We start from the raw sequence: 19733 nt of genomic DNA on the forward strand, positions 1-19733 counted from the left end.
AATAAATTCAAATTAAAATTTTCTTGAAAGAGTTGAGTGATCATATTTAAAAATAAATAAAAATGAGTACAAATAGGTCTGCGTCGACACTGAGAAGAATTTGTACCTAAAAGTGTTGAATTAAAATGAGAGAGATGAAAATGGTACAAGGAGACAATATATCATTAATTAATAATTTGTGTAAAAAAACTGTTCAGGTAGGACAGTGGCAGATGTCTACTTACGTATAACAACATTCTACAGAACAATGGAAACATGATAATGTACATATATAGCAAAACCTCTCCTAAAATATGTTTATAGATCTAGGCAGGTGACCATCATTAAGGATTTTAATTATTCTTGTTGAGTATTGAATAAAAACGTACTGTGTGGACTTTTTAGACTTTCACTTATAAATAACCATTCTTCATTGCCAAAATGTAATGTATAAACAAATCAGTTTAAACTTCAGACGTAGTATTCAAAGAGTGAAGAAACATTAATTACGTACTGAGGAGAATGAAAAGCACTGTAATTTTTATGAATGAAAAAGTGAATTTAAAAAAGGGTTTGGGGAATAAAGTACCTATGAAAACACACACTATACGACAATAATGCTGAGTTATTATTCATAATGCAGTGCGTGACATATAATATAACTTAACTGTCTGTCCCCTTCTCTGCTCTTTCAAGCTATTCTTTTATTTTCATCACTTGCTTGTGTTAATGAGTCTCTTCAACGTAAATTCTAGTCCAACGTTTGTTAGTGATGAGCGGAAGGTATCCGCAAAGAGTATCTGTGTGTTTTTTTCTTCTTCTTGAAAAAAAAAATGGCAAAAAGAGAGGTTGAATTAATGTAAAAGTAATTATTGTGGCACGCATATAGATATATGCCTCCATTTTGGACTTATCTAGTTTTTCCAGCTGTGAATTTGAAAAAAGAAGAAACAAAAGTAAGAGGACGTTAAATGTTGCAGATAGACTTTATTGTCATTAACTGCAAAAAAAGGTTATGATGTATAGCTGGGTATGTTTGAAAAAAATAAAATTTAAAAAATAAAAATAAAAAGGCATAGTTTGAATTTATCGTTTTCTTTGCAGTGCTTCCGGGGTGGGAACAAAATGCATGTGGATGTTGATAATATGGTTTTTGTGGGAAAGAGACGAAGAAGATAGCAACATTTCATAGCATGAGTACGTTTTCTACAGAGCTGAAGACTTCCATAATTAAGTTTTGTAGTTAAGTGAACAAAGCCCCACCCATGGACCATTTCTTCCAAATGCAACTGTACTTCAACTCTCTCATTACATAAAATTAAGAAAATAAAACATTATATAAAATTAAAAAATTCATTAATTTATTATCTTCAAGTTTTAGATAAGTAATGATGTTAATTTATTATGCTAAATTATTCATTTAACATTTAAGTTTATATTAATAATGTTTTCAACGTATATTAACTATGTGAATTAATCCTTTGGGTGGGTGCAAATGCATGCATGTATGCATCTATAAACTTTCATGAACACCAACCAAATTAAATATCAACTATTTTGGTGGATGCCATCTTAAACTTTGCAAATAAATTTATGGATGATAACATGGACACATGCTAAATTCATAATCCCGATATTCGACAACGTGGTTCATTGCAGTAGTATTTATAACTATAACTTGCATTTTTAACACGAAGCTAGAGAAATAATCTTTGACTAAAGAATTTGTTGGAACTTTTGGAGTGGGGTTAATCTTTATTTAATAATAAACTAAAACGTCCTCTTTATAACCATTTTTCTGTAAACTTTAATTCTCCTTTTACTAAGCAATAAGAAACTATATAGGCTGCATGCTTTCGGGTTTTAAAATAGGTTGAGTCCGATTTATTTTTCTTGTAAGGTTTTGTTTTTTATTTTAATCTTTATTCTTAGTTGTAACTAGCTTGACACTAAAACTAAAAATTACTAAGACGATAGAATAAAAGTTTTCGATTAATCATTTTCTAAAAAAACATGTCTTTTACTATTTATAGACTTAACAAATAATTACTTTAGAATATAAAACAATGTAAATTTTTTTAAACGAATAAAGACAAAATAGTTAACAAATATTAAGTTTAATCATTTAAATTTACCGTAAAATTTAAATAGATGAGACAAATAAATATCTAACCTATTTTTTAAACATTATTTGCAATGAAAATTATTTTTAAAATAAATTTAACTAAAAGTATTTAAATTTATAAAAAAAAAATAACTACTACACTAAGTACGTAACATTATCATATAAAATTGCAGAGTTTCAATTAAAAAATATAAAATTGATAAACATTTAATAATATCAAATTTTTAAATTAAAAATATAGTTAAATTTACGAAAAATTTAAAACCTAATTAAGTCTAAAATTTATATGCATGTTAATATTAAATAATTTTTTTTAAAGAACTTAAATTATTAGTAAAACTTAATTTGTAGGAAGTTTTTATCCATCTGTAAGAGGTTCTTTAAATTATTTTTTACCTGTTTTCTATATCAGCACTTTTAATGATTTTCGAAGTTTTGAAGTCAATAAAAGTCAAAATATTATGATTTAAAGAGATATGATGAAAACAATCTATGAGATTAAAGGTGATAAACATACATTAATTATATGGATAAAGAATGAAAAGTTTCAATTTTTAAGAGTAGTTTTAAAAATTAATATATTGTGTTTAAATAACTACATTAATAAATTTCATTAATTTATTAATTGAATAGTTTTATAAATTAATCAACTAAACTCTATTTGTAATCCATCTAACAGTACGTTTATATTGATGGAAAATTGGTAGAACAGATCATGAAGAGAAGGGAAAAACTCAATTTTTAATTCTTCATTTATTTTGTGTAACAAGGCAAAGGAAAGAAGGGAAGCAATAAATGGAGTCAACTCTAATTTCATGAGTTCTCCAATTAGACAAGACAAAAAAGAAAATTTTTTGTTTTTAATATTTTAGCAAAAATTAAATTCCAACATTTACTAAAAAGTAGTCCATATTTAAGAAAACATTATACAATACTACAGTAAAATTATCGATTATAAATCTAATGACATATAATTTATATGCCAAAAAATCTGTATTATAAATTTAAAAATGTTTTTTATTAAAAAATTCAATCAAACAAAAAAAAAAAACTATTATTTATAACGCAAAAAACAAAATTACAAGTACAAATATATATATTAATACTTAAACATGAATTCACTATACCTCAATTAAAAAATCCATTCATAATCTAAAATCATCATTGAAATGTAGTGTTATGTGGTAATAAAACTTAATTAATTAAATTAATTTAAAACCAACATTTAAATCCAGCACATGACAATTCGATGGTGTAGAAGGAAAAAAATTCAGAGTAGAAAATAAAGTAAGAAGAAAAAAAATCACGTGATCACTGAATTTTATCATTTTATACTTTTTATTTTACCATTGTTATTTGAGAGTTGATAATTTAACCTGCAGATTTATACATAAGGACAACAAATATTATCACATGTCTGACACAACCTCATTAAATCATTTCCTAATTTCTTATAATTAATCTCATTTTGTACTTCGTGCTGTGGCATCGTAACATAAGTATTTATGTGACTTTTAACATATGCAGAATCTGTTTGCAGGTTATTTAACAAGTTTTTAAGCTAGTTTATGAAAAATAAATTACAACTTTTATACAAAAAAAAAGGCAATTTAACTTTATTTTTTAACTATAAAAATATTTCAATTTGAATATTACTGTATGGTAAGATGATTCACTTCACTCTTCTTTAACAATTAGTTTATATTTTAACATGTAGTCGCCGAATATTATAAAATATATATGTATGTAATACAATATATCGTTTCAAAAGGTTAACTTTAAATCAATTCAGTAAAATTATAATTAACTGTTAATATAGTTTAGTTACATATTTATGTTGATTGAGATTTTTTAACATGTTTTACGACAAAAGATTGAACATTTTAAACTTGAAAATAATAATTTGTAGATATTGTGATAATAAATAATATGATAAGCCTAACAATAATTATTACAATAAATTATACCACTGTTTAAGAATTTAAATTTACTTTTAACTAAATTTTACATAAACAACTTATAAAATAAAATAAGAAGTTAAAGGAGCGATTTGTCCCGTTAGATTTATTTTTGGAGTAAATACATTTTTCTTTCAAAATAATATTTTTATTTTGTTTAATGTTTGAGTTTAATATTTATTTAGTAAGTTTAAAAAGTGAGTATGTAAATTAATTAGCTCTTGTTGGTTCATTTTTTTGTGTGTGTGTGTGTTATTTTATATTTTGGTGTTTTTCTATGGCTCCTTAATTATTAACGGGAATAGAAGTTCATTTTAAGAAAAGTTATCTATTGTAATTTAGTTATGCTTAATAATTGAGTTAAGTATGAAATTAGATAGCGAAGTTATTATGCATGTATAAAATTAAGAAGTTAATGATAATTTTGTGAATAACTATGTAATATTGGATAACTATAGTTGGTTTGACTAAAAAATAGTGTTTGTTGAATAAAAAAGTCAAATTTTAATCAAGTTTGATATACAATTGTTAGATTTAATATTCAATTTTAATAAATTGAATAACATTTAGAATTTCGAATGATCATTGTTAAAATTATTAAATGATTGTAACATGAGGTTGAAATACTTGTAATTGAGTGCTTTTAATCTTATTTGAACGTTGAAATAAATAGAATGTTTTATTTTTTAATTTTAAAAATGCTCTGAATGGTTAAAAAGAACTATATTTTACTATATTTTTTGCGGAAATAATATATTCTAACTCAAACATAATAATAAAAAATTCGATATTTTTTTTTCTCGTTAAGAAACAATAAGGAAAAAAACAAGAATTATTAAAAAACCGTTAAAAAACAGAAAAGTGTAAAGATTCAAACAGCCATGAATTAATTACACTGTCATCTTTCAAATTTCAAGAATCTCGCATGTAATTTATTTATTTTTGGAGAGGAGAGAATGATTTGCGTGAGGATTAGGTTTAGTTTCTCTCTCCCGCGCTCCCTTAAAAAAGGGAATATTCAATCTATCTTTGAAATTAAATAAATAACTTTTTAATTTGTATTTGGTTATTTATTTTCCATATTCTCTGACAAACACATGGTTGTTCTTAAGATTATCTGTGTATAAATATTAAAAATATGGGTGAATGATAAAGTAGATGATGGATGTATTGTACGAAAATTGGCACTTATGAATGGATATGCTGGAACATCGGAAGTTCTGATCACTGAACAAGTTTTCTCAATTTTTTTTTGTTGAAAGAGAAAGGGCCACGGTTGACCGGTCAAACTATTACCCTAAGGATTGTTTCTTCTTCCGGACCCTCCGTCATGCTTTCTATTAAAAGCCCGGCCCGCTTCTTAGACTTCAGGTTTAGGGCAGGGCCCACTCAGGGTTCAAGCCGACCCGACCCGACCCGGAGACAGGCCCTGTGGGTTTTTTGCTCACCACGCGCTGCGGAAGCGCAAGTGAGTCGACAGTGGCACTCAAAACGCAAAGACTTTATGGGTCAAACTGAAATCAAAACCTCATCATCCTCAACACTCACCCAACCCAACATCACACCTTGAACACCGAAACATAACAACATAAACAACAACAACAACACGGTCATTCACTCACTCTATCACTCCCTCGGAACTAAAATCTCGCCTTTCTTACTAATCCTCATTGCCCAAGACAACATAATCAATGTTCCCAAACTGTAACCGCTACAACAGCTCTAAGATTTCCACCTAAATCATAGCCTCATCTTTCGTCCTTAATTCTAAACTCTTAGGTGAAGTGGCTTAATTACTCAATCATATATCATATAAAACATTTCGGAGACGACTTTTTTTGCATTGTTGTTCAATTGGGTCGACGAATCTCTTTTCAGAAAACTCTTTTTCCCCCCAAATGGATGATCTTTCGTCCAGCCTTCTGTGCCAAGAAAACGATACGTGTTTGGAAGAAGGAGGTGATGAATTAGAATACCAATTGGTTGGATCACGGCATGATTGTGGGGTTTCGGAGGATGAGTATGTGGGGATTTTGGTTGAGAGAGAGATCGTTCTTGGGTTCAGAAGGGACGAAAGTTTGGTGTTTGGGGACTGGATGAAGCGTGCACGCTTGGAGGCAATCAATTGGATTCTCAAAGTTAGTCCAACGACCCATTTTACTTGTACTTTCGATTGAGCTTCATTAATGAAACTGCATTAGGAAACTCGATCTTGATTTTCTTTTGTTTGTTCCTTTTTAATTTTGTTGTTCATTAGACAAGAGCAACATTGGGTTTTCGCTTCGAAACGGCTTATTTGTCAGTCACATACTTCGATCGATTTCTTTCTAGACGGTCCATTGATGTATGTAAGCTAAAATGTTATGTTACTCTTCCAATTAATGACAGCATTCAATCTTTCATTGATCTTAATTATTCCTTACTTACCCTTTTGGTCGAATGCTTCATTTTTGTGCAGAGTGAAAAGTGGTGGGCAATTCGGTTGCTTTCAATTGCATGTCTCTCTTTGGCTGCAAAGATGGAGGAGTGCAATGTGCCAGAGCTAACAGAGTTCAAATTGGAAGACTATTCCTTTGAGGGAAAAGTGATTCAGAAAATGGAGCTCTTGGTGCTCAGCACATTGGAGTGGGAAATGGGTATCATCACTCCCTTTGATTTTCTTTCCTATTTCATCACAAAGTTCTGTAAAGAATCTCCACCAAGTCCTACTTTTTCCAAGGCCATGCAACTCATCTTTACCACTATGAAAGGTGAATCACGAGCACCGTCCTTTCCTTTCTATCTTATGGCTTTTAAGATAACTTTTTGACAAAAACATTCAATGAGTCACATTCCATAGGCATTTAGCAGATATTTGTTCTCTTGTGCAGAGGTCAATTTAATGGATCAAAAACCATCAGTCATTGCAGCGGCTGCTACATTAGTGGCAATGGATCAAAAAATGACGATGGAGGCGGTGGAGTTGAAGATGAGTTCAATTCCTCAACATAGGCTTCTAGAACCTGTAAGTTTTGTGTTGGTTTTTAAAACTAAAACCTAAACATGATACTCCGAATTAATTTATGCCCCTTTTGGTTTGTTTTCTTCGCAGAAAGATGTATTGGAGTACTACAATCTAATTCAAAGATTACAGGAGGAGGAGGAGACCAAAAGGGACACGCACACGCCAATCGACGTGACTGACAGCTCCAGAGTTACTTCTTCAGCAGCAATGGCAAAGAGAAGAAGACTCACATTCAGTGATGAAGGAAGTAGTCATGGGAAGGGACAGGGCTAGAAAAATCCAAATTTTTTTAATATTTTTTAAGGTCTAATTATTTAATTGTGAAGATTATGTTTTGGCATTCTTGATTAGTTCTAGCATTAATCTCAACCAGAGATAGAGGGGGTGAAAGTTAAACCCACATGTGAAAGCTGCAAGAAAAGTTGTTTAGTATTGATTTGGTGTCTTCCTGAGTAACCAGCAAGGCAAAGAGGAAAAAGGAGGAAGCAAGAATAAAAATTCAAGGTTTGGGATACATATTTTAGTTGAAGTGTTCAAATCAAATCACCAGGTAAACAAAAAAAAGCCAGATGCTGATCTAGAAAGCTGCAGAATCAGAAACAGCCAGTTAGGACTTAGGACATTGTTTGTCCTCTTTTACCCTTATAATTTATTGTGATTTTTCTCCATTCTTACTGTTATTATCATTTTTTTTTTCTTTTGTTTCGGTTAATCTTTTTAACCTTCATTGCCTCTTCATAGCGGATTTTGTTTTGTGATATGATATCTCTTGCAACCTAAGTTTTGATGGATGCTTGGGATGCTTTGGTAGTGTCTTGAAAAAGGGTGAAAGCGGGAAGGGAAAACTGTGTTGGTGTGTTTGGGTGCATGGTCTAGGTTGCATAATGGCCATCATAAAAGTTTTGTAAGGATGAATGTGATTGGATTTGTTTCAATGTCTGACTGCTTTAAAGGCGGGACCTACCCTTTTGCCTGCAAATTTTTACATGGCTTCGTTGTGTTCATGGGTCATCAAACCTCAGTTAGTGTTTCTGGAATCAAAAGGATTTCTATGTTCATTATGCTTTCAATGAACCAACGGACTTTTGTACCCTCCCAGGTTTACTCTAACAAACATTCTAACTTGCCGTACTCTTGTTTACACGACATCATTTACAGACTGTAAAACAAAAGATAAATGCTGAAACGAAACAAATTGGTGCCTCAAACCATTTTGTCCACAACAAGCTCTTCCTTCTCTTACTTGGTTGAGTAGAGAAAGAATATTTGTAAATTCAACCACTTGTTTTTTGAAAAAAAAAATGCTTGCATGCAAAAGTTTCTTTCTTTTATCTCATTTATTTGATTATTATGAGAAAACTTCTTAAACACTTTTAGGGGAATTTTTTTCTCATATAAATTAAACTAATTTATTTATAAAATATATTTGGACAAACTTCTCCATAAATATTTTTATTAAAAAAAAGTAAAGGTGTTTTTTCTTTTCTGTAAGTTACAATTAATTTATAATTGAGAAAAGTAAATTTAAAAAAAAAAACTGTTTTGATAAACCACTTGTTGGATTTGGCTTATAAAAATGTGTATTTCATTATTTTATTTTTCTCTACATAAAGTTATTTGAAAAGTTTTATTACAAAACCTACAAACTAATTTCTAGAAAAAATATTATATAAGTTTTAAATTTGACTAGTGATAAATCAACAGTTACTGTTGAAACTTATTTACTCATATTTAAAATACTTTAAAAAATTATCTGAAAATATGTTTATAATAGTTGAAATTGACTCTCCTAAGATTTTGATAAGGCCTTCTCCACAATTTTAGAACAAGAAAGAATGATGAATGTAGAAGAGTTGAAGGGTCAACATGAAGTCCGTGAGAAATGATTGGTGTCAGCGGTCAAAGTAGTACTTGTACTTAATAAACTATACATATGAGTAAGTATCTTCGATGCAGATAGTTCATGGTTGAGCCAAGATATACTATTTATGTCTTCTTTTACTAACTCAAACAGAGTCTGATTTGAGATGACTCACCATATACAAAAATCCGTGTAATACGGCTTCAGTGTGATATGACTGTAAGTACCACATCAAATTAACCGCCAAAATATCACAAACTTTAAAACAATAAAAATATAATGTTTAATATTCAGCGTCCAAGACAAAAAGAACCTGCTCTTGTCCTATTTCATATATATATTTTATTATTATGGGTCTTTGACAATCATCAAGGTATATTCGCTTATTTAATAAATAAAATTACTTTGTTGATTCTAAGAGATAATCATTAACCCTAGTTTGGACTCGAAATGAAGTTTATGTAGGAAGCAAGAAAGGGTAAACATATTTAAATTTGCATTTAAAGGTAACTTTTAAGGCACCCTGAAAGTAGCCAGGTGAAAGCACACAGTCAAGGTAGATCTTGTAATGAGTTGTGTAGAAATTCTTTAACGGCTTTGTATTTTAGTTAGTTTAAGATTAAAATCTTGACCAGGTATTAATTTCAAACAATAAAATAATTTTGTTCCAACGGCCTCAGCACTAAATTATGAGTACCGAAGAAAAGACATCAAACCTTCTTTAGGAACTACAGCGGGAGCTGCCCAATTCACAGAACAATGTACATTGTGCAGAACTAGAGCAAATGCAATTCTCTTATAACAGACCTACTGAACTCCCATCCATTGAGTACCTGAAGACTCTGAGAAGCCAAAGTTTGTCTGTAGCCACCACTGATTCTTTAGGATTGAATGGAAGCACTTTTTACTCCTGAGCATTGCCCTTCTGGTCTTCAAAAAATAATGGGCATTCACAAATTTTCCCTGGCTAACTGCATAATCAAAATTAACTTTGATCAGACAGGGTACAGTCATACATGTAAACTAAACATAATTCAACTCCCTCTTCCCACCATATGCAAAAGCCAAGTTTTCTTTATTGATCCAAGCCAATGAAAATATTCTCAAAACCATCTAGGTTGGTGATTGTTTTCCTTCTCATTAGGACAGACACCAAGCAGTATCCTGTATATTCATAACTGAAGCTACCCTGCCTGCTTCGAACCTCGAAAGTTTCCCTAGTTTAATTTCTCAAAAGTAACTCCACTGATTACACCAACAATTGATTCAGTAAACTGGAGTCTAAAATGCGTAGAAATACAAGTTTCTTTCACAATTACTATGAGCTAAGAGGAGAAAGGTATTGCATAATTATATTTGCATTTTAACTTGATACATAGTCATCCACGCTGAGTTCAGCGCGACTGAAAATCATAATTGGATATATCAGAAGCTTTGATCTCCAATCTCACTAACTAGAAGAATCCAACCAGGGTAAGCTCCTGCGTTTGATCTGCTGATGGTCACGATAACTAAAAGCTTAAACTAATATTATTACCTTGGTCTAGCCGAGAAAACGCAATTCAAACATAAGAAGCAATCAATTATCTAACAAAGACGCATCGAGAAAATGCACAAGCCTCTTGCAAACTCGTCAATTCTATGACTTAGATACTAAATAGAAAGAAATTGTGGGAGGACATCCCTGCTACTGCTGTTGTCATAATAATAAAATAATAAGATAATGGAAGCAAACAGAAATTAGAATCTCTATAAAAAGTTTTAATTTACTTAAAACAAGTCAGTTTAACTTGACAGTCATGCAAAATGTATAAATTTTTTATTTTGAAACCAGGAACAGATACCAAATCTAGCTTCTTATTTGTCAGCTTATGGAAATTTCATGCATATAAAACTGTTTGTTTGATAGGTGTCGTTTAAGATACTAGGATAGAAAAAGACCATTGATTTACGAGTGAGAGAAGAGATGGTACCTAATTTGTCTGCATTAATTTTAGACAGATCCCACAGGGATCATCTTTAGAGCTGCTGCAATTGGCATGCCAAAGACTCCAAAGAGAACGCTTCCGAACCACTGCTTCAAACTAAGTGGAGATGTGTTTGCATAGGTGCCCAAAAATTCAACAATAATAATTTGGAAGACCACAGTGCAAGTGAGCACAGCTACGAAAACATAATTCTTCAATATACCTTCAAACACATTTATCCTCTCCATATCTCTGGAGCTAATCTCATTGAAAACCTACCAATATATTTGAATAACAATGATCATCGTAAAATGTATAATCAGAAGGAATTACAGTCAGAACATTCTATTAATGAAATTTCACTCCTCGTACACCCAATTCAAGATTTAGAAAAATATTTGACCGAAGAAAGAAGTCTGGACATTGGTTTTGAAAAAATATTGTGAATATTTTATGATTGACAATAGGAAAACATACTTCTATTACGTATAAGCTACAAAGGTGAAAAAGGAAAAAGCAAAGTCTGAACATGAAATTATATCCAGATAACAAGCATTCAATGATGGTACATAGTTTAGATTTGGTCCTCTAAATTAACAAGAAAAAGAAATGGAAACAGCAAAAGAAATCCGTAACTACAAAAAGAAGTCTCCAAAGCCAGGCAGAATTTTCAATTAATATAACTTCTGCCAATCAACTTCAGGACCATATCAGAGTAAAGAAAGACAGACACTGAAATAGTCCAATGCTTTTAAACTTACCTGACAGAATACGAATGAGTTGAAAATAAGTGTATTCAATGTCATATCAGAATCTGGGCCATGAAGATGAAATGCTGCTTTTCCTCTGGTCTGTAGAAACCATATTACGACAAATTGATATATAGACTGCCCCAAGATATTCCTCCACATCACATTACTGATGAAGTTTCCTTTCCTACCAACAGGTGGTCTTTTCATCAGCTCATCGTTAGGAGGTTCAGTGGCAAGTGCAAGTGCTCCAAGAGTGTCCATAATCATGTTGACCCAAAGAAGTTGAACAGCAGTGAGAGGAGCATTTCCTAGTAATTCATATATGAAGAGGGGAAAATGAGACAGAAGTAATAAATTACATCTAAAAAAAAAAAGAGAATTTTGATCAGAAAGTTAAAATCGGGCAACATCATGATTACCAGTCAAACAGGCAGAAGAGAAATTGACGATCAAAGCAACTACATTAACAGTTAGCTGAAACTGCACAAATTTCTGAATGTTTATGTAGACCGAGCGACCCCATTTGGCTACGGTCACAATAGTGGAAAAATTATCATCTAGAATTATTACGTCGGCACTTTCTTTTGCTACCTGAAATTGATAAAATAAAGTTTACGAAATATGTTATCAAGTACAATTCAGCATAATGATTTCAAGGATCAAAACCCTCCACTAGCAACCAATGAATCGTTCAGGAATACGGATAATAAGTAGTAAAAATACAGAGCAAAGGATTTGGTTCAGCTTCTTTTAAGGAAATAACAGGTTCTTTACCAACTCGCTGAACTAGATTTAAAAATATTATTATTTCCAAAAATTAGGCTAAAACGAACATGGAAGTAATAAGCACTTTACATCTAGGCATACATATTCGAGAACTCAAACAACATTTCTCCCAAAACATTCAAATTGCATTTGGAAATAAAGACGATGAAACATACCCGCTAAATCCAATTACCTAATTTCCCATTAAAAGTAGAAGCAAAAAGAACATCTGAGTCAAAAAAAAAACCATTCATGCTTTCAAATTAAAGAAAGACATTAACTAAGACAAGATCAAGAGAGAGTTGTTTTGGCATACCTCAGTTCCAGCAATGCCCATTGCAAGTCCAATATCTGCTTCATGAAGTGCTGGAGCATCATTTGTTCCATCACCAGTAACTGAAACAACTTCTTGAAATGTTGTCCTTAAGTGTTTCACCAGGGTATGCTTATCCATTGGTGAAGATCTGGCCATTACCTGCAGATATAGACATCACGTAATTGTAGAAGAATTTCTTCTTGGAGAAAAGTAATGTTACATTCAATGTAAGCCCAAACTGTTACATTCAACGTAACCCCAAACTGTTACATTCAACGTTCAAAATCCAACCAGTGTATTCTCATGGTCCATCACTGGTACCCATTTGTTACCAAAAGAATTATAGCTTTTGGCAAACTATTTTCATTAACGGCTTAGTAGTAGAGATATCAAAATGAACTTGGCCTGACTGAAGGAGCCCGAAAAGTAATCCATGTCAGGTAATTTAATATTGTGGCCTAAACTGAATAGTATCATTTTTAGCCCAACCTGTTTAGCCCGCGGCCTCAACAAAACGACATCTTGGCTTACTAGCTAATCTTGTTTATAAAATAGTAACTATATTAAAAAAATAAAACAACTATAAAGAGTAGTATTTTATTAAAACACTTGTATGTATTAGAATTTATATATCAAATGATTATATCTAAAATTAAAATTAATTTTATTAATATGAATTTTAAAAGTACACTTTTATAATTTTTTTATTTTATTTTTTAAAAGTGGACCAATATGATTTGATGACATAGGGTCCGATTGGGTCTGAAAATTGCAGACCATTTAGAATACAGTCTGGGCTAGCACAAATTTGTTAGGTGGTCCGTCAAGATGGACCAGGACGCACTTTTTGTCACCTCTACCTAGTATCCTGATATCAAGTTGCATTGGCTACAACTAAATTGCACTTTGATTATCCTAATTTTGCAAGATAAGATAATAGGTAAAAGTGGACTTCAACATAAAAAGGCAAAGATACATGATACCATAAAATCTTATGATTTTATATTATATAAATCCTTCAGAATCTAAATTATAAAATCCTATTCCTAAAAGTCTTTTAAAATATCTTTAAAAAACCATTACATTCTTGCAAAATATTTTAAATTCTAAAAAACTTTTTTTACAATGTTTTTTAAAATCCCAATTCAATAAGACCCCTTGGTGGATGACATTTTTAAATTATTATACTGTAATTTACAGCATATATAAAACAGAACCATAATTTTGCATAGGCAGTAAAAGAAATTTCAAACTTCAAATGGGGATTTTTTATGAATTGTTCTTTTATGATATTGGCATGTTCATAGCAAAACCTCTATCTAGACTTGAAAAATCGATTAAATGACATGCACACACCTGAATCTTCGGAATGATGTCAAGCAATTCCTCCTCAGTCTTCTCACGAAACTCAGGGCCTTCAATTGCAATACCATTCGTTAAAATTCCACATTCTCTAGCAATTGCCTTTGCTGTATTTATGTTATCTCCAGTAACCATTCTAACAACAATACCAGCTGATCTACAAATGGCAACAGACTCTCGAACACCAGGGCGAACTGGATCTTTAATACCCACAATTCCTATACAGGTGTAACCCCTAGTAGGAATAGGAGTTCCAACAGAAAATTCATCATGAATATCCATGTAAGCAAGGCAAAGTGTTCGGAGAGCTTCACCAGCAAATGTCTCAATTATACTATTCATGTGATTGATGGAGTCTTCATTAAGTGGAACAACCTCGCCACTTGAGTCCACAACTTTGTCACATGCAGCTAGAACTATTTCAGAGGCACCTTTACAATGTGCTCTGAAACCACCATCAGGAAGCTGTAAAACCACCCCCATGCGCTTCTTTATGGAGTTAAACGGCTCAACTTTCACAAGTTTTGATCTTTGTCGTTCCTTTAGGAAATCACCACCAAGTGACAGTCCAAATTCTAAAAGTGCAGTCTCAGTTGGCGACCCCAGAATTTCAATTTTCTCATCTTTGTTTTTCACAACCTCTCCTCCCGTGTTGTTAAATATTGATTCAAGTAGAATTGCTACAGAAGAATCGTGAATATCAGATGAGAAATCAGAAGAGACCTTAGAACTGTTTACTTCTTTAATCTTCCCACATATGTAAGCTTTTACAACAGTCATATGGTTAGTAGTTAGTGTGCCAGTCTTGTCACTGCAGATGGTAGTTGCAGATCCCATTGTCTCACAAGCAGCCAAGTGACGAACAAGTGCCTTATCGTTCATCATCTTTTTCATTGCAAAAGCAAGGCTTAATGTTACTGCTAAAGGTAAACCTTCAGGAACTGCAACAACAACAATAGTAACAGCAATAGCAAAGAATTCCACAATTTCCATAGCATCATCACCAGACCATGTCCACTGGGATCCTTCTTGCAGCTTGCGGCTAAATAGCCCTTGGACCAACACAGAAAAGGTCACAACTGCAAAAAAGAGGCCTATTTTCCCAATAATGGTAGCAACACCATTGAGTTTTACCTGCAAAGGTGTTTCATCATCTCCCCCTTCACTAAGAGTAGCCATTAGTTTACCCCACTGGGTCCTCATTCCAACAGTGGTCACAAGCATCTTGCATGATCCATCTTGGACTTTGGTTCCAGACAGCAGAAAGGGATTAAGTTCATTGACATTCACTGGTTCACTTTCCCCCGTCAAGCTTGATTCATTTATTAACACAGAGAAACCACACACGAAAAGCCCATCAGCAGGTACCTGATCTCCAATATTTAGATGGACAATATCACCAGGAAGCAGATCATATATTGAAAGCTTCTGCCTACAACCATTTCTCGTTACTTGAACTGTAATTTTCTTCTTCTCTTTATCTAGATCCTTAAACTGTAGTGATTGTCGGTAATCACTTGTGGCAGTGACAAACACTACAAGCAATATGCTAGCAACAATACCAATTCCATCCTGTGCACCTTTGGGCCACCCTTCCATTACTATACCAACCACCAAAGAGACCAGGGCACAGACAGCAAGTATCATGAGAGTTGTATCCTGAAGGGCTTCCCATACAAAAACCCAAAATCCACGAACTGGACTTTCAGTGAATTTATTAATTCCATAAATTTCTTTTCTCTGATTGAGCAAGTGCTCAGATGTTGATATCCCATCATCAACTGTGGTATTTAGTTTGTTTGTGATACCCTCAACCCCATCATGAATTTTCAACTTCTTCACATCACGTCCCTCAACAATCGATCCCAACTCATCAGCACAAATTTCAAAGCCCGCAGTCTTAACTTCTTCTGGTACAGTGTACTCAGTTGACAAATTTAGACCTGGAGAAGTAAAGACTTGTTTATTGTCTTAAAGTGAAACTTTCACAAAAAAAAATTGAAGTGCGTCCGAGTTTAATTCCTTACCATGAATAAACTGAAGAGCAGCTTGCGAAACCAACACTGCAACTCTGAACTTTTCCTGTGATGTATAGTGGTGGAAGGGAAATTAAGAGATCATGGAATTAAGCTATTAGAGTAATCTTGGGATGACCAGGGCAGCAAGGGGACATATATTTCAATCCTTCCAAGACTCGTTTTCTTATTCAAATTCAGAAAATTAATGTCTTGAAATTCAAAGTGTTACATGCTCAAACTTAAGTATGAATGCTGAAGAATATTGAGAATAAATGGCTATGCAAGTTTGAGAAAATTGGCAATTTATCCCCTAAAACACAAATTCCCCCTAAGCATCAAGGATAGGTATTCTTGAGCTGAAGATTGTACTTTATAGTTATTCATTGTCATTTGATCAAACTTATTACCCTAAAATTAAAAGTAATGACACAGTCTCAATACCAAAACGATATGCAGCATAGGCCAGTCTTAAAACCGTAGACAGAAAGAAAAGGAAAGTTGTGAAAATTAGCAATAAAGTGGACCAATGTAAATATAATGTTTAGACCTACAACTAATATTCATTCCATTTCCCAGTTTTGCAAACAAAAGGATGATGATAAAATAAGTTGGAAGTTCTCAAGTAATTCACATCCTAGTTAAAAGGATTCTGTATCTCAGTCCAACCAAGTAGAACAGCCAAACATAGTCAATGTCACCATTGCATCAGAACTACCACAAGCATCAAACATCAACTACTAATTTCTGGATAAAAGTAGCCAGTGCTCTCTCTACTGGTGTTGAAGTAAAATTAATTTAAGGAGAATCATTAATCTCCGACCATTCCACTTACCAAAAAATGCCTGGCTTAATTCGAACCATAACAGATTCCATCTTCACAGATTAACATTAAACAATTACCATTAATTTTTTTCTTAAAAAAAGTAAACATATCCAGATTCGCGGACACAAAACGCCAAACGAAGAAGTAAAAGTGTATTTTAGTTCTGACTTGTCTTGATCTGGCAGGAAAAAACGTAAAGGAAAGTGAGTAATAAAAAAAAAAAAAAAACAAAGAAGCAACCTGATTAGAGCGTCTGATAGCTTCAGCCTCAAATCGCTTGGAGAGGTTAGCAGTGAAACGAAACCTCCTCTTGTGGTTCTTAACGAGCCAACAAGCCTTCCTCCATCTCTGAAGCGCTTCTTCCGACGAGTTTTTGGCCTTCACATCCCCAAAATTCTCATTCAGGTAACTCTCCATCTATCTACTCTCTTCCTTCCCACAAGACCTTGCTCCTACCTCATTCAACAATAACCACAACTACAACAAGGTTTTTGTAACGAAGAAGTTTGTACTGTTGATGTAAAAGTAGGAGAATAGCAGAACAAAAAAAAAATATGCGGAGAGAGTAAGCTACTTTTGTCAAAGACACAACACAAAAAAGCTTCTGAGTGAGGAAATCTCGTATTCTATTCTATGGACTTGAAACAGAAGAATCAGAGACAAGGCCAAACAGAACAAAGCAATCGTCAACTTCACTAACCCACGCTTTACTCTCCTCCAACACAAATAGTGTGTGACCCATGTAAAATTAAACCAAATTAAAACTAACTTTATTATAATATTTTATAGCCAGATCTGCATCTACTGTCTATAGTATTATTAATAAATTACTTAAATATGTTTAGTTTTTTTTATTATTTTTTACCACATAATTAGAAATTAAATTTCATCAAAAACAGTCTTTCGCGTTTACATCATGAATGCTTTCTTTTTCAATAAAAATGATTTGCTTTCCGAGGACGGTTGCAATTACAAATACTTAAAATTTAAAATTGACGTTAACATTTGCTAATGATTATAGTAAAAATAGTTATTAATTGCGCAAGAAAGCGAAACCTAACAGTCTTACACTGCCAATAAAACTGAACCTAAGTTGTTGGTGATTTTTCTTTTAAAATAAGAAAAAACATCCTTTTGATTCCTTTCTTATAGTATAAATCAGTTCTTAACACAAATAATTTTTTAGATATCAAATAAAATTATAAATTTAATCACTTATTTATAGTTTGTATCTCTTGATATTATCATGTAATAAAAAAAAATAATAAAGTATATTATAAAACATTTTCCTTTATCTTACTTTAAAAAATGAAGGTAAACAATATTCACGATTAAAATGTGTTTCATATATTACAATGAACAATATTTGAAACCCAATCTAGTTTATTTTTAGGTTAAATTAATTTTTGTCTTCGAACATTTTTTTCTTAATATATATATATATATATATATATATATATATATATTATTAAAAATAAAATTAATATATGACATCCATATGTCTTTAGTTTATGGAATAAACATTTTTAAAAATAGATTAACAACGAAAAATGTAATTAATATGTAACTTTTGTATTAGAAAGAAACCAAAATTAAATATTAAAGATCAAATACAAATTTATTTTATGTAAAATTTAAATAAAATAAAATCAACGTTTTTAATTTTGAAGAATCTTTTTTAGGAGATTTATTATAAAATATCACATCAATAAAACATTAATTACATCATTTTTAAAACTTTAAGATGTTGGTTTGTCAAGTTAAATCTTTTCATTTTTATTTAGAAATTAGATACCCACTTTAATTTTCAACAATCTCAATATAGATATTATTATAATAAAATTATAAAAAATATTTAATAAGAAAATGTGAAAATGTTTTATTCATAATTATTATCATATTTATAATTCTATAGATTTATTATTGTGATTTGATAAACACAATACGTGATAAATAAAACACATAAAACAACTTGTAATACCAAGAAAACTTATTATAATAATTTGAAAAAATATAAATATATTATTATTCGAAGTTTAAATTTATTGAAATAACATCTTAAATATTATCCATAATGTAATTCAGAATTTTGTTATCCTAAAAGAAGTATGTCAAATGGATAAATTGTCGTAGACTTTTAAACAATACAGAATTATCGAGTCTATTTGAATAACTACGATTCAGTGAAATTGTAATTTTCAAGGGACACCGATTTATAAGTTTACCACGTATTAACAAATTTTAAATATATAATACTAAAATTAAATCAATTGAAAAAATTAGTAATAAAATCATAATATTAATGAAAAAATATATATTGGAAAGAATGTCAGTTTTTAGTTTTTCTTGAATATTATTTCTAGATGAATTGATTTTAAAACTGAAGGTGACTTGTGATATTTAATGAAACGAAAATGTCTGGTGTTGTGGGCTAATGGGCCCTGTTTCTCCGGACGGAAACAGTTTCCAGCGGATGTGTTTTGGTACGGGAACGGACTTCTGCTTAAACGCTGTTGATGTCCGCACGTTAGAAGAAGCTTTCAGACAGCGCATTCCATGTCAGGCGTGGGACCCCCGTTTCAATTTTTCTTATTTATCAATATTATTATAACCACACAGATGCTGACAAAACTGCAACACATGTAAACAAAAGAATACGGTATACTTAATAATCTTTTTTCTTTTTCGTTTATCTGAAAAAAAGATAGTGTACGGTATGGACCGGACAGTGATGAAGAATACACGAGAATTCCTGAACGACCGCCCAGCAACGAAGGCTTAGTTGCCGGCCGGCACATCCAGG

General features: G+C 31.7%; 2 protein-coding genes across 5 annotated transcripts; one reads left to right on the forward strand and one right to left on the reverse strand.

The window, feature by feature from the left end:
• The first annotated feature begins 5430 nt into the window (after positions 1 to 5430).
• On the forward strand, positions 5431 to 7734 carry LOC106761430 (cyclin-D5-2). 4 transcript variants are annotated; one of them, XM_022780949.1, is made up of 6 exons: positions 5434 to 5841; positions 5941 to 6200; positions 6320 to 6406; positions 6521 to 6812; positions 6933 to 7066; positions 7154 to 7734. In XM_022780949.1, exons 2-6 carry the CDS (start codon positions 5961 to 5963, stop codon positions 7337 to 7339), a joined length of 939 nt encoding a protein of 312 aa, XP_022636670.1. In that variant the 5' UTR covers positions 5434 to 5841; positions 5941 to 5960; the 3' UTR covers positions 7340 to 7734. The 4 variants fall into 4 exon arrangements, with proteins under 4 accessions (XP_022636671.1, XP_022636672.1, XP_022636670.1 ...); XM_022780950.1 differs by having other exon boundaries at positions 5431 to 6200; positions 7196 to 7734; XM_014644983.2 differs by having other exon boundaries at positions 5435 to 6200.
• A 1812-nt stretch (positions 7735 to 9546) lies between these two features.
• LOC106762041 (calcium-transporting ATPase 1) lies at positions 9547 to 17657 on the reverse strand. The gene is made up of 8 exons (XM_014645724.2): positions 17171 to 17657; positions 16117 to 16171; positions 14084 to 16032; positions 12728 to 12886; positions 12066 to 12237; positions 11656 to 11954; positions 10901 to 11169; positions 9547 to 9898 (listed from the first exon to the last, which is right to left on the reverse strand). Exons 1-7 carry the CDS (start codon positions 17345 to 17347, stop codon positions 10921 to 10923), a joined length of 3060 nt encoding a protein of 1019 aa, XP_014501210.1. The 5' UTR covers positions 17348 to 17657; the 3' UTR covers positions 9547 to 9898; positions 10901 to 10920.
• Positions 17658 to 19733: the final 2076 nt, after the last annotated feature.

This window comes from Vigna radiata, chromosome 5, assembly GCF_000741045.1.
Source record: "Vigna radiata var. radiata cultivar VC1973A chromosome 5, Vradiata_ver6, whole genome shotgun sequence".
NCBI lineage: Eukaryota > Viridiplantae > Streptophyta > Magnoliopsida > Fabales > Fabaceae > Vigna > Vigna radiata.